This window comes from Psittacula echo, assembly GCF_963264785.1.
Source record: "Psittacula echo genome assembly, chromosome: 2".
NCBI lineage: Eukaryota > Metazoa > Chordata > Aves > Psittaciformes > Psittacidae > Psittacula > Psittacula echo.
This window is the reverse complement of record NC_137737.1, coordinates 147420816-147442095: the sequence shown is the minus strand read 5'-3', so window position 1 is coordinate 147442095 and position 21280 is coordinate 147420816. Positions and strand designations below refer to the sequence as shown.

General features: G+C 42.6%; 1 protein-coding gene across 1 annotated transcript; it reads right to left on the bottom strand.

Moving 5' to 3' along the window:
* Positions 1-2144: 2144 nt before the first annotated feature.
* COLEC10 (collectin subfamily member 10) lies at positions 2145-20521 on the bottom strand (the record flags this gene model as incomplete). Its single annotated transcript, XM_080611149.1, has 6 exons — positions 2145-2536; positions 4325-4420; positions 5740-5793; positions 7751-7822; positions 9263-9334; positions 20374-20521. The coding sequence occupies 6 exons, from the start codon at positions 20519-20521 to the stop codon at positions 2145-2147; spliced, it is 834 nt and encodes a 277-aa protein (XP_080467275.1).
* Positions 20522-21280: the final 759 nt, after the last annotated feature.

Genomic DNA, 21280 nt, shown 5'->3' with positions numbered 1-21280 from the left:
TAAAAGGCATTACTTTTCCTCAAGAAACTTTGCCTTAAATTAGTCATTCTTTATCATTATCGATTAGTCATTATCAATTATCATTATCAATTCTTTATCATTATCAATTAGTCATTCTTTATCATCACCCATTAATGATACTTAAACCAAAGCGTTTAGCTTAATGAGTTTATTATTATAGATCCTTAAAAGTGTAATTCTGCTTAATTTGGGGGAATATCAATTCTCAGGAAGGGAACAATCCAGAATGAGTTATGTTGTGTTAAGTGAACCTATGTGCCCAAACACTCTCATAGCATATTAGGGCAGCGATAAAAAGAAATGTGGTTCCACCCCTTCATTCATGGGCCTGAATAGTTCCCTGGAGGATGTGTGGCAACATGGGTAATTTACTGCTCATAGCAATAGGTGGTTTTCTGGAGGAGCAGAGGAACTGGATTGCAAAGGCGGTTCTGAGTCACTGAGTCTGCTGGGATGCTCCTGCATTCGTCATTGCTCAGATATGAGCTTGGAGTCAAACTAACAACCAGCTAAATGGTTTGGAGGATTTTCCTGTTGAGGGTGAGGTTGAGGAAGTAGACTGTTGTCTATTTGTCTTTGCAGCGCTGTACACAGCAGTAAAAGAGAGACTTGGAGCTGCCGCTCTGCATTAATAGCTCATGGCATGTCCAACTCTTCATATACACAGAGGAAGACCATATGCAGCCAGTGCTTAGAGTGCCCTGCAGGGTACATTGCTGCACTGTGCTTAGTGTCTAACATTTTCCTTAGCCTCCAGGTATTATTCCTTCACTTTTAGTGTCAGGTAGGAAAGAAAATCTATAGACCTTCATTACAGGGGCCCTGGCATTTCTCTTGACATCTCCTGCTGTAAAGAAAGGTGAACCATGAATAAGAGCAGGCTTACTTCCAAAGGCAAAATGGTTGCTGTGCCTAAAGAAGAGAGCTTCTCCAGTATTATCAAAGACATGAGAATATGATCCATTGTGGGCATACTGACATGGAGATCTGAGTAACCAGGCTTGGGCAGCAAAGCCTTCATACTCGCTGCTCATGTTCTGTGGAGAGTCCTGCTGAAGTGCATGACTGAGTTGTTCAACCACACCTGAATCTGGGTTCTTGGGGGATAAAGCCTGTTCTATAGCTGCTTCCAGGGTTGTAAAGGCACAGGTGGTTTTAGTATGAGGCATCAAATGTTACTGGCTACTGAGTTAGGGAGTTAACATTCCTAGAGGCATTTGTTAAGTCAGCAGTGCACGCTGGTATAGCTGATGTGCCTGTTTACAGCCTGCAGCAATGGTGTTGCTTCCTTTGCACTGTTCAATTTGTGCTAGACTTCTCTATGTTTTTCACAGATTTTGGGGGACTGAAGATTAGACTGCTCCATTTTGTCTTAGGTTGCCTATAAGCTGTACAGACTTGCATGCAGAAGTGCAATTGCTAAATTAATTTCTCACACCTCAGACCAGCCTGATGGACGATAGAGTTGGCAGCTGAAATAAGTGAGTCCTCCCCTGCATATGAGGCAATATTATTGCACTGCCAAATTAAGGAGGGCATAACAACTTTTAATCTAAGTTTGAAGCTGGCCCTGCTTTGCATGGAAGATTCAAGGAGATTACCTCTAGAGATCCCTTCCAATTTAAATTATTCCATGATTCTAAAAAAAGAAGGATTTTTTTTCAAGAGAAACTACAAATCTGTTCTCCCAGCTCTGAAGTCAGCAGGGGAATGGCAAGGATTTCCCATGCAGGTCAGACATAAGTAAAGATCCCAACTTTTTTTGTCTGTGGACTTTGTGAAGCACATCAGTAATTAATATACCAGTGAGTTTACCATTCCTAGCATTAATGAACTCATATTCACCTCTGTGTCCTAAAAATTTGCCCCTAAATTATGCATAGAAATGCCCACCCTAAATGGCACATAGAAATGAGATCAGAATTCACATATGGCTGGATGCTCCCTGCATGCCTGTGCTGACTTTACAGTCACTGCCATCTTAACAGTAGTTACTCTTGCTTAACTCAGTGAGGTGAAGGCTGGACTGAGCCCTGTCCCTGGTTGTCTGCTTTCTCTACAGTGGGTGAATGAGGAGGGGTTATTGTGTGCACGGCAGGTGCCAGGCAAATTCTGTGGCACTTTTATTTCCTCTTCTTGAGGAATTCACAGACAAAGTAGATGGTGACTTGGCACTCAGAGTCATTCCACTCTCCCGTGCTGAGCATTTCCACACAGTCCTCGCGGCCAGCTGGGTCATGAGGCTCCCCTTCCTTCCAATTGCTGTAGTTCTGCAGCGGGCTGTTGTCTGCATACACAAATTGTCCTTCCTTCTCCATGTCATTCAGCCCAATGAAGGCTCGGAAGAGGCCGCTGTTGGAGATGTAGTCAGCAATCAGGGCGTTGGTTGCCTCATCTTTAGGCATGGCCAATGTTCCTCCTCTGTCCCTGCAGTGGATCAAGGCTTCTCTGTAATTCTTCTCTTCTTTCACGATGTAATAGAATTTCTCATCTGTCTCCCTGATACCTGCTATAACTTTAAAGGAGAAGAAAATTGCATAATGGCATGTCATCAGATGTTGAAGGTGCTTCTGTTCCAGTATGACAGTGAGATGATTTTTACATTAGAATTAATAAAAGGGAGAGAGGAAAAGTATTCCCACAGCTGAATTTGTAATAAATGATGAGGACACAATCAGAGATTGATGCTACTAGTGGGACTGACAAGCACCTTGCACACGTTAGGACAAGAACTACTCAGTCCTGATTGGCATATGTCTCCTGTGACACTTGCACTTTACTTCCTGGATATGTAGTACTAATGAAATAAAGGCATGCTAAATGGTCACATAATTCTGGATCATCCCCACTGGTCTGCATGGTTTTGAATAAAGATTGTGGAAGAGTGCCCTGGGATAGAAACACAGGGGTATAAATAGCTTTTCAAGCCCTTTCTATGTAGATGAAAATCAATGTGACTGGTAAAATAAGACATTTAAATACAGCCTGATATTCAGAGCTGCTCTGTAGCCACTCTGTAACCACTAAGTGGCATTGACTTGGACAAAAACTGCCTGCTCACCAGCTTTAAAAGCCAAACTTCTCAACCAGTGTGTATCCTTGGGAATTAAGCAGTACCAAGAAGCATGCCTGGGCAGCTGGAACTTGATAGTCCCTGGTCATGGATAGCAATCAGGAATGGTCCTGAGCAGAACTTGGACCTGGGATAACTAATACTTTCCCAAACAATTCAGGACTTAGTCCAGGCACAGTCAGTTAGTAGAGGGACACTCTGGGTAATATGGCATTCGGTTTTGTAGGATTTGTAATATAGATGAGTGCTGTTCTGTGCTGCTTGCCCACAGTGCCAGAGAACTGTCTCAAACACATTTAGTTTACTGATACAGCCCTAGTCCTAGAAGACTGGTTGAGCCTTCTCAAAACCTCTGCTATGCCAGGAAATGTGCCTCCTTCCTTTGAGTGAGGACAGTTTGCACTGTCCATGTGGCAGCACCGCCTGCAGACATGGCTTCTTACAGAATCATAGAATGGTTTGTGTTAGAAGGGACCTTAAAGATCATCTACTTCCACTCCCCTGCCATGGGTAGGGACACCTTCCACTAGATCGGGTTGCTCAAAGCACCATCCAATGCCTCGAACACTTCCAGGGATGGGACATCCACAGCTTCTCTGGGCAACCTGTTCCAGTGTCTCATCACTCTCACAGTAAAGAACTTCTTCCTAACATCTAATTTAAAGCTATCCTCTGTCAGTTTAAAGCCATTACCTCTTGTCCTATCACTACATACCCTTGTGAAAAGTCCCTCTTCAGATTTCTTGTAGGCCACCTTTTAGGTATTATAACCCATGCCTTTCAGTGTTGGTCCTTTGTTACAGAAAAATGATGCTTGCACTGAGGGAAGCACTAAGAGCACCATGGCTGCAGCCTTCCTGTGCAGCAGAAAGATCAGTAGGTTCCTATGGCTTTCCCTGCCTCTCTGGAGCAGATTGGCACAAACTTTTCTCTTTCATTGCCTGTGTGGCAGCAGAGCTTGAGCAGTTTGACAGTGCAGAGGCGGTTAGCAAGCTGTGCCTTGTGCTTTTCATGAGTTTCTGTTGTGATGTTGATAATTCATGTGTTGCTTTTGCTTTTGGTCATCTGCTGCTTATATCCTTACAGGTGTCTCTTTTTTGTATGTTTTCAGAGTGCCTCACACAGTGCAACCCTCTCTCCAGATCTTCTATGAGTGTTGCCATAGAGCAGCAATGGTGGAAGAATAGCAATGAGCCAAATAAATCACATCAAATACATAAGGATCCTTACCATTCTTTAAAAACTTGATGGATGTGTTAAGACGAGCAACATTGATATTCAGTTGTCCAACAACCCTGCGATACCTTCCACAGTCACAGACCGTGCCTGATGCAATAAAAAAAATAGAGGATTTATCTGTTTAGAAGCATTTGTGTGTGTGTGTGTGTGTAGGGTCCTTTATAGCCCACTTCCAGACTTTCTGAAGACTTGGCCTCCACTTGTGGACAGCCAGTCTCATCCTGCCCCACTTGCCATAATTCTGTTGATCAAAGAGCTTTATATTGTATCTTTGTACACTCCTTTGCTAACTGGCTTAAGAATCCCTACTATTAAAAATGTGGATAGAAAAGTTTGCCCTCTTCTTTCCACCCATATCAGTGTGGGATTTGCATATCCACTGCCCTTCTCATCTTTTATTTCATCTGGCTGCAGAGATGTGGCTTGTTGTGGTAATCACTACAGTATTACATCTGAATGCCAAAGGTCTACCTTGTAGCCATAAATAGTACAGGTTCCCCAGCCTTCTAACAGAAAGATCAGCATCCATGAAACGGGGAACTGTTGATTTCTTAGTGAATGAGTTTTGTGAGCATGCCTAGAGGTGGGATTGGCAAAACTTTAGTAGAAGGACTCTCTTAGTCTAATTGCTGCATGCAGCTGTGGTCCAGCAGTAATTGTCTATACCAACTCAAATAATAGCTTTCAAGCACTGAAGTCTCGGTTATATTTTCGTTGGTAAACTGAATTTTGGCTTGGTATAGGTTTATGTTTGTTCCTGTGTTATTCTGAGGAAAAAAAAGTTGCTGATGATTTCACATTAAGAACCAAACTGGCATTTCATATGAAATCTCTTAAAAATTAACACAAGTGTACATTAAAGGTGGAAAACCAGTCAAGGTTATTAGGACTGAACAAAATTTTCTGGGTCATCAGATCCAAATTCTCCTACTGTGAGCAAATGCATTGCGTTTATTTGACAACAGATTATGATCTATCTAAAATCACTTATTTTTTTCATTCCCATGCTCCTATTAGGAAACTTAATAGAATAACTAATATATATTAATATGAATCCTTAATAGAATTAGGACTTAATTCTTTTGGTATTCAGAAACTTTATTCTAGTTTCCGGTATAAATATACCATTGGCTTATGTGTTAGTTTTTGTGATATCAAACATTGCCCATGAATTTAGGTTACTCTTCTCCATGTTTCTGTATGTTGGTTTATTCATAAGGATCAATCATGTCCTTACCCATGCCTTCATTTTTCTAAACAAAACTTTTTCATTCTCTTCCTGTTCATTTCCTCTATTCTAAAGTTTTTCCATGGGCCTAAAACTTTATCAAACTCCAGGAAAAGCAACCCTGAAATGAAAGACCCAGCAGACTTGACCATTGTGCAGAGGAGGATGCACAGCTTACCTGCTTTTCCCTTTTTTCCAGAAACCCCTGATAAGCCTTTGGCTCCTTTGTCACCTGAACAAAAAGGAAAATACAGTCTCAGATCTCAGACAGTGCACATGTCAGGGGAGAGTATTTGTAAAACCTGTTTAATAATACATTAACGGTGTGCTTTTGATAGAAAGCCCTGATGTACTGTACTGCCGGATGTGCCAAGTCAAATAAGTTGTGATAAATTCTGTTGCATGGAAATAAAGAGAACCCTTTAATAGCTAACTCACTGATAATGTAGGCATCTTGTGTGCTGCTGGCTCCTGGTACCACTTTAAACATAAACTGAAGAAAGATCCTGAGAGGTTGAAAGCACTCATGAAATCTGCGAGAGGTGAGACCTGTTTCTCACATTGCCTTGCAGGACAGAGCCTTTCCCTGGGTTCAGTAGCTTCCATGATGGGATGAGGCACCAGGTGAATCTGATATGTGCACTAAGCAATTGAATTCATGTATACAACACTTTATGTGTGCAGGCAGCAGTCAGTACCTGCACAAAATGAGGTCAGTAAGGAGCAGCATTTCATAGCAGCTATAGTCCATGGAAATGTGACTTATTTTCATCCAATTGCTTGTATCTTCTTCTGTAAATCATAAGAATGATAGAAATACTTCTCCAAATGCTGTGCTACTATGTAAGTGGAGGTGACTAGCTTTTTAAAAAATCTCAGCTGTAATTTGGATCAGGAACAGCTGGACTTTATCTGAAATCCACGTCAGCTCTTCTTTTACGAATTAAAACCCTCAGGGGCCAAAAAATACAAGTACTTGCTCTGCCTTGTTGATGGCCATGTTTGATATGGTTTTTCCTTTATATGGTTGTGTAAAATGAATTAGGAGTTGGCTATGATTTTAATGAGCATTGCTTGACACTGCACACTTGCAAGCTGAAATTTCAGGGTTGCTTCATTAAGAACTTGAATGTTTCATGGTAGATTTAAACAGTGACTTAGTGAACTTTGCTTCTGTAAATAAAAAAAAATGAGAAAACCTATAAGGGGCAAACAAATTGTACATTCAGGTTGAGAGCAAGCTTGATTTGAAGGCTCAGAGCGTTGGTTTACTTACAGATAAAGAAAAGTAGTTTGTAGGATTCTTAAGTTCTAGTCTCCTTTGGTGACTGAAGACAACTTTAGGAGATAACCATCTGGGTACTTCTGAAAATTAGTCCTTCAGGTCAAATTCTTTTGTTCTTCTCTGGTACATGGCTGGCTAGAGGCCATCAAAGGTTTAATCAAAACATTGGCTTGAGAAGCTCCCTGGAGAGATGGTTCTACCCGATGTACTGGTTAGAGACCAGAGTTCCCCTGGGGATTGTGGAGTCCCTGCTCATCTTTCAAGGCAGATCTCCTTGCAGCGGAAGTAATATTCCTTCTAAGTAGCTCTTTAGGAATGCCAGAAAGGAATGCCTGTTCTTCTCAAACAACTAGAGAATAATTTCATGAACTTATCGTCCAGGTAGACGTGGAGCCTACCTTGATTTGCAAGTAGTTGTTGTTCCTGGTTACTTGAGTGCTGTCTTAAAACTCCTAAACCCTTTTCCTTACTGAGCAGCCCTGTGCTCTGCTTGCTCACATGTCTCACAGCAGTGCAGGTGACAAGGTGTGGCATCCTGAGCAGTAGCAGAATATTGACTTAGGCCTTCAGTGTCCAAAAGCAGAGGAACAGATTTGTCTTTCTCTTTTAGAGCATTCAGAGGATTTACTTCACAAGAGCCTGATTTCTCCCTTCCTCTTTTACTACTACAGAGGATTGATTCCTTAACTCATAAAGCAAATTCCTTTAGTCAAGTAAGTCAGTTATATTGGATGTGGGAGATAAAGCAGTATCTCAGTTAGCTCTTGTCACCAATCTTTATGCATAACTTTAGGTGGGAGCATTGATCTCAGCCATTATTTGATATTACTCCATAGCTGGAACTCTCACAAACCACATATTTACCTTGAGGGAAAAAACAAGAAAGTTCCCACACAGAGCTTACCCTTTCCACCAATTGGGCCAATTTTCCCAAGCATTCCCTGGTCACCACCATCCCCCACAGGTCCTTTGTTTCCTGAGAGAAGAAATAAAGAGGAAAAGAGGTCGATGGTTTCTGTCATTTCTTTCCAAGGCACTATTTAGGTCTCTACTGCTGTTGTTTTTCCTGAGCTTGGCTAGTCCACATGTGTGGCAAAGTCAAAATGAGTGGAGCCTGGAGGATGGTTGAAGGAGGACAGTGCAGTTTCCTGCTACTACAGCATACAACAGTAGGAAGATTACAAGATGCCTTACTAGAACTGCCTGTTGAAATGCACAGAAACATCAAGTTTCCTTACAGAAAATACAAACTAAACCTGCAAGTGAGTATTCAAATAAAATCAGTAAAATGCTGATTTTACTTCACAGCCAAATAAGGCTGATGGCAGGTTTTATTTGGTGTTTTTTTCCTCTACCCCAGACAAAACTCTTTCTTTCTTCCTTGTAATGTCCTTGTGGCTTTGCTGGGAATCCTTCTCAAAGCAGGACTGCAAATAGGGAGCTACTAGTTTTGCTGTGTGTGCTTTTCCAGTCCTCAGAGCACCTGATGACAGCCCAGTTTAGGGAATCTCAGTTTCCACACTGAATTTAACATCACTAAGATGCTTTGTAAATTGTTACTGATTCCCTTTATTTTACCTGATCTTCTTTTTAAGTTAAGAAGCAAAACCATATGAATGTATTTAAAAATGGAAACAGCTTCCTTATTTTAACAATAATAACAGGGTGATTTTAAAGTTTCTGTAAAAGTAAAAACTCTCCTGATTAGTCTTAAACCACTATCAAGGAAGAAAGACCATGGATATGCATTATCATTAAACTGTAATGATAAATTAAGCTTTTTAATTACAGCATGCAAACAAGGCTGACACCATCACATCTGGTGCCTCTGAACGCTCTGCCCAGCTCACGCTATGGTTATGGGATATGTTTAATAGAGCCAAACCTCGAGACATCCGCAGCTCCTTGTGCTCGGCTCAGATGCTGTTTGATCAGAGGCAGCACTGTTTCTTAGTGTATGCCTCCACTTGCCTTTCTGCAAAACAGGGACAACTGAGACTGCATTTTGTGGAGCATCCTGACTTCCTATTACTAGGAAGTAACTCTCAAAATTCAGTTTCAACTAAAGGATCATTTCATTAAGACAATAGTACTCTTCCTCATTATACATATGATCTGGGTCTTCTAGATTGTGTTTATGACTTTATGACAGCTACTTGGGAGAGCAGTAGTAAATGCACTGGTTTGTTACATGACTCATGATTTATTGCCATATGTAGCTGTCTTACGTGTCGGTAGGAATTACAACAAGCTCTGTGAGTATTGTTAAATTCACTGATTAATGTTTGACAGGATTGTGAAATCTACTGGTGCAACAGGAATACAAAACATTAAAGATCACTGATCATATGCACCAGTACAGTTGTGGGTAATGATATTAATATATCAGTAACAGCCAACAAACCATCATAAATACCTTTTGGTCCTTTTGGTCCAACCTTTCCTTGTTTGCCCACTTCTCCTCTATCTCCTTTTACACCTTCATCCCCTTCCAAAAAACAGAAAATAAAGCATTATGGTACATTTTTCTCGGTGCAATAAGTGCAAATACACATCCACAGAAAGTAAAGTTCACAAGGTTTTTTCCTTACTAATTTCTTATTTGCAGGCACAGTAGCCATGACGTAGATTTCCAGAGAAGAGCTGATCAATCTGAACATCATTAAGGAAAGCTAAAGAATTTCCTTTTTGGAGAGTCTATTCCAACATGAGAATTATACAACACCAACTTCTAGTCCTTCCCTTTAAGCCTTATTAACTATAAAGTGGATAAATAAACCAATCTTTCTGTGTTTGGAAACCTGTATACACATGGATGAACTGCCAGGGGAAGCAATAGGAATTTAGTTGTTCCTAGTGACTCTGTAGTGACTCTGTTCAAGGTATGCAGATGCTTTTGGAATGAAAGGAATGTAAATATGTTGAAATAGATCTTAACATAGACCTTAGCTCTTAGTATGAGCAGAATTCTTGCCCTCAGTTTTTGACAGGTGGCATTTGTATAACAAACATGGTTTGCCATTACAAAACGTCATACACATGTAAGAGGTAAAATCATTGCATTTATTACAGGAGTGCAGGGATTTCTCCAAAAGAGATCAGGCGTCCATGACACAGGTTCCTATATAGTAGTATATAAGTACTATTGTAAGAGACAGTCTCTCACGGAGTAGCTTACAGTATAAAGGAGCAAGACAGCAATTTGTAGAAAAGAAATGTTATCTCTTTCCTTAGGTAGAATACAGTTTCACTTCACATTGCACAGGAAATTGGAGGCACAACTGCATTTGATTTTCTTATCCTCTACTACTTAGTTTTTTGCCAAATCCCAAGAACATCTTTACTCTTTAAGACAAAAAATACTGGATGGGGGACAACCCCTGCACCGCCCTGCACCAAATGACCAGCACTGACTATAAGCAGCCTTCCAAAGCCTCTGTCCCTGTTCCCTGCCGCTGTCTGCAATAAGCTGTGCCATGCCGTGAGAAGCAGTGCCATGGTCTCTTGACTGAGCCAGGATCTCCCGTGGTAATGGCAGCCGGTTCTGTCTGTGCCTGCAGCCCAGAAGGGGAGAAGAGGCTGCATTTCAGTGTCTGGAGACCCAATGGAGGGAAGCCTGTACGTCAGCAAAAGAGAAGTGAGGACAGAACATTTTGTGAAGAGACCAGTAACCTGCCTCATTGAGGGTGGTGCCTCCAACCCTGGCACAAGGTTTTCAGGGAACTGGGTGTGCTGAGGGTGACTATGACCCAGATAGCTACTTCCAGCCTCTGAAAAGCAGTTATTTAAGGGCCTGCCTGAACGAAGCATTCCATTCAGTCCACTTGTGAACAGCCACCACTGATTCTTCCCTGAACAGATTAGTCTTATGCCTTTTAAACCCTATCACATTTTTGACCCCTATAATAAATACTCTGTGGCAAAGAGGTCAGTGATTTAATTGTGTGCTGGGGGAGAAAGTAGCTTCCCATGGTTGCTTTAAGACTGATTGTTTCATTAGGCCTCGTTCTTGTTTTCTGAAATGTACTTCCCACTCATTCCTGATTTACCTTCTCCTCCTTCTGTAGCCATAGGTGGCATATCGTGGGCTGCTCTGTGGCGTGATGACAGTTGAGAAGTGGTGCATATCAATTGCAGCCAATAAAATGTAGTATTAGCTGTTTGGCTCCTTTCCATGTCAGTTACGTGGACTGGGCTGAGTGTGTTCCTACGTGCTGAGAAAAGCTTCAGTGCTAGGACTCTCCTGTGGAGGGCAGGCTCACCCTGTGGGTCAAGATGCCCTTTTGAGAGGAAGGTCAGTGGTCCAGGCTGAGAGAGATAAAGTGCTGAACTTCAGTTCTCATTGGAGGGAGGAAGCATTTGCTAGAGTGGTGGACACTGGTTCTTAAATACTTAAATACTTAAGCCAGGCTCCTTAAATACCCACCTGAAGCTGTAGGTCTGAGCCTGGAACTGATGGAAGGATGCCTGCTTGCATTGGGTTCTTGTCTACTGACCATCAAACAGCAGAGCAAGGGAATGTGCAGCTTAATTTTGATGTTGACCTCAGTGCTAACAACATTTACAACTCAGAAACCAAGAAATTATCCTTTCCAAACCCATCTATAAAACCCTTGAGAAAAGTGTGAAAGTCACTTCTCAGTAGTTCAGAAATTCAGAAGATTCCCAAAGGCTGACAAAGGGCTTGTGAAATGAAATTCTGGGAGAAGTTAAGGGCTGCTATGATCACGGTCTGTAAGCCCATACGGGGGGAAAACTGTATGATAATAGAAAGGAGGCAGGGTGTGATTCAAGGGGTGGAAAAGCTGGATAAGTCCTGACTAGAAATGCAACATGGAGATATTTAACAAATGACCACACTATTTGGCAGGGGAGGGAGATGTAGGAGGCTTTTCATGTGCAGCCTTTCCCTGTGCAATGAATTCCTTTGTGTAAGATATGCTGTAACTCTGGGTTTGATGTAGAAACTGCTGAGGGAGTTTCTTTGGCCTGTATCACACAGGTGAGCAAACCAGATTCCTGCTGACCTTCCAAACCATGCCTGTCACCATGGCAGTTCTCATCAGCTCACTCAGGCCAGATAGCTACATTCCCTGTGGCTTGCAGCCTGCTCTGTTGGGTTAAGGGCTTTAGAGAGACTGTTGTTTGCTGCAGAAGGAAGACCTCTGTGCAAGAAAGGTGGGGGGTTGTTTTGTCAGAAATGTTGCTTAGACAGTTAATCTTAGAAATAGAGCCCAAGAAAGAAAGCCAGTATACAAGCGGAGAAGCTGTGATTACTTCCCAAAGGTGTTTTCTTCCAATCTCAGTTTCGACATTTCAAGCCACTGAAAGCTGCAGTGATTTTCTCTGAGACTTTGAAGCGAGCTTTTCACACTTGGGGCTGCTGGGAATGAAGCTAGATTGTCCTGTAAGGGCCATCATACTGACAGCCGACAGGGAAAAGGGGTAAAAGGTGTGCAAAACTTTGTTCTGGGGATTCTGAGAGATTAGAGAGTGTCGCAACTTCCACTGCTAACACCTTGTGTAGTCCCAATATTTGCTCAAGCCCTCTTAAAGCCTGAGGGAGAGGGCAGTAAGATGTGTCACCTGTTTCTGTTTCATCTTGTCATAAAGCAGCCTAGCACACCCTGCCTTAGTTTTCCTGCCTCGGAAAATGGAAAGAATAATCCTTTGCCTATCTGTAAGGGCTGGAAATCCTGCTTTTCACCCCATATTGCATCTAAGAATGGGAAGGCCATTACAAAGCAGGGGTAGAAGCAAACAGTAGTACCATCTCATTGTTAATGTAAAACTGGATTAAGCTCAGTGCTTAATAATAAGGTGTTATAAATGCGTTGTCTCCTCCTTTAGCTTGTGTGCAGTGAGTTCAGGCTTTGTGAATTCTTGGGTTATGCTCCCCCCTTGTGGTCTCGCTATGATTTGCATCCAGGTAGGAGGGATTGTGAGAGGTTGGGTGACTTGTTTTGGGCAGGGGTTGAGTAGGCTTCCTTTCTAATTTGTAACAACTATCCCACCCTTTCCTCTGGGACTTCCCGTGGACAGGCCATCCCACAGTATTACCCACGTTCTTTTAATCTGGCAGAAAAGAATCTACATCCTGACAGCACTCTCGACTGGGTCTTCGAATATTGTACTACTGTGCTTTGTGCAACGTGAGTTTTCTTACAGAAAAAAAACCCAAACCTCTGCATCCTGACCTCATATGGTTGTAGCCAGTACCTAAAGGTTAACCTCTCCTTTGTGCTGCTTTACACCTGAGGCAGTGTCAGGTTAAGTTTTAACCTAATTAGCAAATTGTCACTTTAAAACTGTGGTTGGAAGGATGTCAGATAATGCTCTGCACTGGCATTTGAAGTATGGGTGAAGCACTTGGAGCCAGTAGGTGAAGCAAGACCATTTCTCAGTCTCGTTAGTATTCCCTCAAGCTGATTCACTTCTTCTGTGTCACAGATTTTAAATACCAGACTATTAAAATGAACACACAGAGCAATAAATTACTAGACTCTTCCAGCTTGGGACTGTGTGAGACAGAAGGGAAGCAGAAGCCATAAGCTGTAAATGACTTTTGCAGCCATTAGAAAATTTTAATTGTAATTGAGAGGGAGCCACAGTCCTTCCTTCACCTGTAAACAGGCTCAGGAAGATGCTGAAGGTCTAATAATGAGCACAATTTTCAGGCAATTGAAAGAGGCTCTGCCTTTTTAGAAGTTTCATTAAATAACACAATGTTGAGAGGTTACATTTGGTAAGAATTTAATCAGTAATAATTTACTGACTTTCAAGTGACTTAGATTTCCCTGCTGGATCTTTTGCAGGCAGTTTATCTGGTTTGTATTCATTAGTTGAGGAAGATTTGAATTGTTCCCATGTGTTTAGTGACTCTTCAAGTCTTGTGATCAAGGGCTGATCCTGGTTCTTGGAGAACCAGGGTGTAATCCCTAGGGATTGTGGAGCCCGCATTTATCTGTAGAGACAGCACTGCATCAGGGTGAGGGCATGTCTGCAGGCTTCCTAAAGGCTAAAGGCAGGAGGAGATTCCTAGCTGGATTAATGCCTGTGTTTCTCTGTGAGCATGAAGTCTTTTCACTTGGAGCTCTGCTCATAGGCTCCCTGGGTCCACTACTGAGGCACTTTCTCAGGTGCACTAGCAAGTCATGGCCTCAGGTCAGCTCCAGTTCCCATCTCCTGACCAAAACACTAGAGGAACACTAATGCTCTCTCAGCCTCTCTTTGCAGGTGTACCTCTCTGCACTTGAGGCATACCCACCCTTTCAAATGATAGAAACATCACCTCTGCTGGGTGTCCTGGGTTCAGCACAGTTCTCCTCCTACATCAGATACTCTGAAATGAAAAAGTCCACCACCAGCCAGAAAGTCCTTGAGAAGCCCTGGGGGTATGACTGATTTCTGTGAGTGGAGAAGAATGGCTATTATTGATTAGTATGCACATGGATGCTTTGTACTGCTTGCCTTGGATACATTTAGCATTCCTAGGCATAGTCAATGTCCCACCACAAAGGTTTTGTATGGAATCCTTCAGGCATTTTTACCCTCTGATCATGCGCGACAGTTCTGCTGAGCTCCATGTTTCATGCCTGTAGTCCCACCGGACTCCACAGACAGAGTGTGAAAAGCAAAGGTGATTTCTGCCTGCCATGGGTGTTAAACTAAAGGGGCAATGAGATGTGCATCATTCTGAAGCCTTGAGAACCCTCCAGGAGCAACTGAATGCCTTGCCCTCCTGCAGAACCTGACAGATAGCCACGGGATTAGCTCTGCAGCCTATGGACACAGTGACCCTGAGCACGGTGACCCTTTGCAGCGCTTGCACATGCACAGTCTCTATTGAGAGGTTTTGTCACCAGAGGGAGTTGCAGACTCCAAGAAATAAGCAAATACAGCTCAGTTTGTTTTTCCAGTGTACAAGTGCGTCACAGCTACATCAATGGAAAGCCTCAAGATTTCCTCTAATTTCACCTTCAGTGTCTTTTTAGATCCTTAGCGAATTTCCTGTAGCAGTGGGGATTCTTGCTATATATGGCTGGATATATATATTGCTCTTTCAAGTTATATATGGCTAGTGAGGACAGGATTCCTTGACATCGTCTGCCTGTCTGGCACAATGTCCTCTTCCCTGTCCTTCTTCCTCCCTTCAGCCCCCAGCACCGGCCTGCACACCTCCCTGCCCTCTGCCTGATGTTGACCCTGTGTCGAAGGAATTCAACTCAATAAAGAGAGGAATCTCAAGAAGGCAAATGCACATTTTTAGTGAGTGAGCTGAATCAGCTCCATGAACAGCCTGATGCGTAAACAGCTGAGGCAGCACAGAGTGAAGGTAACACTACATGGTCAAAGTGGGGGAAGAAGGTGTTTGGCCTCTCTTTTTGTCAGAAAACCTGGCAGATGAGTGCAACTGTAGTGTGCAACTGCAGTGTGCAACTGCACCCATAGCCACTCTTCCAGGTGTCCTGTAGGAGCACGCGGGGCTCCCACAGATTCCACTGTTCTTGGACATGTTTTTTTTCACCCAGCTCCAAATTAGATGACAGTTGCCCTTCCTTAGTGAAATAGAAGGAATCTTCAAGAATACACTGGATTCTCCACTCTTGCTTTCCACTTATAAATGTCTGTTGACCCTCTTTTCCTATTGCCTTGCATGAGCCAGAACCAAGCCTTCTGTAAGGTGACTTTTATTACTGGAAAGTGTGGGCCTCTGTGCATGACTGCGACACACACTGTCTCTTTAATGACACAGAAATAATTTAAATTATTCCTGATTCTCCTTTTACTTGATTTGCCTGATTTAATTTTCTCACCCTGTTCCTCTGCTATTCTGACATGGTCTCAGAGACCATTGGATTACAGTGGCTTCAGTGAGGCATCAGGCTGACCAATATACTTTGAATTTATGGATTCAAGTCCCCACATATATGCTTTGTAGCTCAGGCTGATAAACTTCTGAAACTTAATGTACGCTAAGATGGGGAAGTCTAAAAGCCATGAAAATAGCATTATATGTTGAAATTAAAGGGCTCTTCAGATCAAACGTGAGGCGCTAAGTTATAGGTTTGAACAGCCTATAGGATGTGGTAAGGCATTTTATATTTCGGAAGGAACTGTGGATAAGAGCATATCTGGTTTCTGAGCGAGTCTGAGATTTTCCAGGAGTGGAATTGCGTAAGCACAATTAGAGAGATGGACAGCTATACTGGAGACCACAGTAAGTGCTATTTTGAGGCACCAGCCAGTGTCATAGAGTTTATAAGCGTCATTTGTCAGAAATAATAAGGAAACATTTTATGTCTAAATTGCTATGGGAAACTCCCAGTGTTCTTCAGATTTCATCTCATTCCAGTTTCTCAACCTGGATCTGATTCAAGACCTTTGAAGTTCCCGTGTCTGGATTTCAAAGGAAATGAGCTGGGACCTGGGACAGATAGCAAGATCTAGATCCAGTCTTCTGAAACACTGAGCTCCCACAAGCAAATCAACTTCCACAGAGCCAGCCCCCATCCCAGTCTTCTTTCCCCCTGCTCATGCTTTTAAGTGGAGTATAGAAAACAATTCTTTGGGCTCTCTGCTTATTTCCGCCCTCATGCTGTTGCTTATTGTTTTACTCAGACCAGGTCAGATCCCAACTCATCTATGTCAACAGCCCATTTACTTAAAACTTCCTTTGCAGGTTAGACAAAACTGAGCTTGCAGCCTTCAGGAGAGAGCAGGCTAGAAGAAAGGACAGAGCCAGGACACCAGTCAAAGGCAGAGCCCAGAGGAACAGAGCCCAGTGTTCCTGATGCTGCCAGGGTACGAACCAACTTTTGCTATCACTGTATTAGCTGCTGCCCCTCCACAGTGCCAGGTCCTCCCTCAGCAGCAGCAACAGTCAGAATCAGAATCAGAATTACCAGGTTGGAAGGGACCTTCAAGATCATCGAGTCCAACCCAAGTCAGCTTGCTTCCAGGCTTTGAAAGGTGGAAAGTAAGCAATAGGGCCATGAATGGCTTTGCTAGGCCAGGCTCTTGGCTGTCCTGGGAAATTCATTGTTTTGTTTATGCTTGATTTGGTCCTCTTTGGACCCAAGAAGTTGATGGAGTACAGAGCTTGGCCTTCATTGCCCTAATTATTCAGCTGTGGATCAGTGTTATCTAATTAAGTTTTCAGAGGTCCCGTGCCACAGCAGTCCAGCTGAGACGAAGGTGTTCCTAAACATCTCAGGTCAAACACCAAAAATCACTAGTTACAAATACTGAAAATCTGGTTCGGTCCAAAGCATGGTTTTTTTCTCTTTTCTTGGTTTCCTAGGGTTATTTCCATAAGAGTCCTATGAAATGCCTCACACATTTCTATTTTTAACCGCTGTATAAGCCAGCTTGCTGTGTACCTCTAAAGCTTTCTCAGGAAGGCAGAACAAAGCAGCCATTGCACTAAGGGCTGTGCTCATTAAAAATAATCCCTTCTTTTTGAGAAGAAACCAGAGCATTGCGTAGGAAAGGCAACTGGGGTGCCAGCTTTTGCTTTTCTCTACTCTTTTTATCCTCTTTTTCTGGAGTGCCTGTTTTCTTTCCATAATTCCTTACAAGCAGACTTCAACTTCCATTTGCTTGCACCAGGGGTGGAACAGCAGCTGATAGGTGAAGGGGATTGCAAGGCTCCTGGTTTGCAGCGCTCAGGACCACCAGAAGTCAGACTAAAACTCCGATTCGGTTCTAATGCTGAGGGGTTTAGTTCAGACTAACTTCTGTCATTGCAACAGAAAGTGCAAAAGGCTTACAGGACATTTACTGCATTCCTTCTGTTCTTGGAGACTGCATCCTTCCACAGTATTTTCTAGCTCCTTGTGTTATACACTAAGGCCTCTGGTTTTGTCTCATGATTTTAGGGAGCCAGTGGGACTGTCACAACCGGTTTGAAGACCTTCCTGATAATCAGCCTGGAATTACCCTTTTCTTTCATCCCTTCATTCATATCATACTTCTCTTGTGACATCTCTGGTATGAGCATAAGGAAGAGTATGTTTTTGAAGGGGAAGAATTTGGCTTGCACAAATTAACTCTGACAAGTTACATAAGGCTTGTAGAAGTGGCCAGTTTTCACAGCACTAATGACCCTTTTCCAACAGATGATTTTCAGGGTGAGCATGCAGAGGGGGCAAGTGCTTGCTCCTATAACAACTGTGAATGCCTAGATGATGAAGTGTGTAATGTAGCCTTCAATACTGCAAGAAATAAAGGGTTATAAATCCTGAGCCTTTCAAACCAACCTCACTTCTCCCTCAGCTTTCTCCTCTCCATTGTGCAGTGTGATGGGAACTGTAGTATTTCTGCTGCACAGCACCAGGGACTATCCCACTTGTAGCCTGCAGACTGGATCTAGCCTGCAGGACAATTTGGGATAGGTGAGGTGTGATGGTGCAGAAGTCTTACAGCCATTGAACACCTTTTAATTCCTTGCACTTCTAATTACTCTGGCCCATTACAGGCTCCCATGTTCATGTGGAAGAAGGAAGTTGCCACAACAGGAATCTAGACTGTGGTGGTAGAAAAAGCTGGCCAATGTCCTGTGTGAGCTCAGCACCTCTGTCTTGTGGGAGCATCGCTGTGTTCTAACATAGCTGAAGATGCTGAGCAGATGGAGGTGAGGGGGTAAAACCGGTGCACGGTTGAACAAAATCCATTTTCAGGAGAATGGTGGACAAAGGGGCACAACAGAAGTAGCACAGAAAATAGAACTTGCAGCAACAAAAGTCAGAGGCTTATCTATCAGAGTTAAAGCTTGAGCAGCGAAGTGTAGCTGTAGTCATGGGCTGGGGGCTCATGTGCTCTGAGTCTGCAGACATAAGATGGATAGAGGAAAACTGGCAGCAGGACAGACTTTCTTCTGCCATATTAGGTCAGCACGCTTCATCCTTGACTACAAAGGATGCCTGAGGAGTAACAGGGTAGTTCACATATGCAGCCTGCTCAGTCTTGAATTGCCAGCTGACTGGCAGTCAAAACAACCAGTGCCACTGAGAACCATGTGTAACTGCCGTGGATGAGCTCAGCCCTGGTAGGAACTGAGATTAGTTTATAGGACTGTAGCATATAGATTGGAAAATGTATTTGATGACCTGGAATGGAAGTGATCCAGTAATTTGGAGGTGATTTACTCGATACTCCTTTTACCAATCATGTTTCTTAGGCATAGTAATCTAGTGAATACCGTGCCAATATACTGTTTGGCTACTCATGTGTCTTGGTGTCAGCCAGGAGGCAATAGGACTGGTAATGACTAAATCCTGACTTTCCCAGGATCACGCTTGCAAAGAGCCATAATATCCAACCTTTAACTGCTCCCTATGTGAGCTAGACCACAGAAACCAGCTGGAGTCCCAGCTACTCTCGTGTGTCACCAGACCACCTCATTAGCCCTGTGACTTGTTAAACACAATTCTGTCAAACTTTGTTCTGCAGCCTGCCATTATTCAGATACTAACTAAACAAGCTCCCACTGGCTCCCTTGGGGATCATTACATCTCTCTGCATTTATGCTGTGGCAGCAAAAGTTTAAGCCTGGATTGTAATCATAAAGAAATTAACTTGCTGATTAAAAGTGGTCCTTTAAGCAACACGCATTTGAATAATCCATCATGAAAACAAATGAGTCTGTAGCAGTGCTTTTGACTTGATAATCTTTTTTCTGTTTAAAATTTAAATCAGTTGCATTTTTTTTTTCCTCTGAGTCTGTAGCCTATAGAAAAATACAATGAATTACTAAAAAAAAGGCAATAGTTCGAACTGCAGTAGTCGTGGTGTGGAATATATATTTTAGATCTGTCACTGCAAGATAGATTTGTGCATTATGGACCTAATTTTTTGACTGAGATACCCTTCAGGCAATTCCACTGACATTAGTTGTGTTACACAAAAAGTAAGTTAATGCAGAAAATTTTGTTTCAGATATTTGCAAAGTGCTTGGAAGATAAAAGACCTGCATATGACAGAGCTGATCTAGCTCTTGTTGAAATCTGTAGCAAAAGTCCTGTTTAATTCAACAAGAGCTGCTGAATCAGGTCTGATGAATGCAGCAGAGCTGTATTTACAAGTAAACATCCGGAGATAATGACAGTTCAGTCATTTTAAATATTACATATCTCTTCCTACCAGTAGGTGCAACTCAAACCATTAACAGTTCACAATAGGTGCCTACTTTTAAACAGAGTCACTCCATTTGTGGCTGCTAGCTGTACTGGTTGTGTCATGAATACAAGAAGTAAAAAGGAGTGGCTGGAGAAGGATGCAAAAGGACACCTCTAACTTCTATCAGAATAGGTGACACTCTTCCTGAAGCTAAAGTAAGGCAAATTCAAATCTCCTTGCTTCACCACTTTCCCCCCATCACAGTTCTACTTTTCTAGATGTTTGTACAGTCTGCAATAATTCACATCTCTCATCCCCAGCCCGTTCCACAAACCCTCCATGTCCGTGTTTTTAAAAATCAGACTCCATCAGTACTGGCATCAGCATTATCAACCTGATATTCCTCACCTTTTGGTCCAGGTAAAATTGTGTGTGTCGAGCAGACATCTGTTGTAGGTCGATTGTCAACATCAAAACCCAAAATCTGAACTTGGAAGATAAAAAGCCCTACTAGGGTCCCGAATTTCCTTAGCTGTTGTTCTTTCTTGCTGCTCATCCTTGAAGATTCTCAGGAAATGCCTTTCGTTGTTACAGTCTTAACAAATGCAGCTGACTCAAAAATAAATGCTCCACTAACTGAAGCAGTGGAAAGATTGGAAGCTACGTGCAAGAACAGCTAAATAAAGTGAAGAAAGGAGTTCTACCATGCTGCAGTTATTTCTGTCCTGCACATTATCCAGGATATTTATTTAACTGTGACAGCTGTTTATTCCAATTTATCTCTTATCTGTGAGATGTTTAGCCGCTTTTGCCATGGAAAATGTCTTCAATATATGGGAATATCTGTTTTGTCTTTTTTTTCCCTTTCAGCACCAACTCTTCATGCCCAGTTTTTCATTTACTCAAGAGACAAAAGACCTCAGTATTGTATCCAAGTGTGTACTAATTAGTTATAGGATACTTGTGGCTGGCTGTGTGCTGGAAGAACAATGCAGACTCCATGTAACATGTACAGAGACTTTTCCACAAAAGCTTTCCTCCAATGAGACTGTCAGTGACAGCAGACGAGCTGCCAGTCTGCTATGGCTGGAAGTCACTGGTGCTATTTTACACTTTTTGGGTGCTGTGTACCCATAGTCCCCAGACTGGCAAATGAAAAGTTGGTATCAGTTGGTGTTTTAGCCAGAAACCCATAAATTATGATTTTATGCTGCTTACAGATTGCTCCATAATGGCTCCTCCAAGCCCAGATTGTGTTAATAGACACAGCACATAAGGACACACTTCAAGATTGAAGCTACAGAGCAGGATGAGC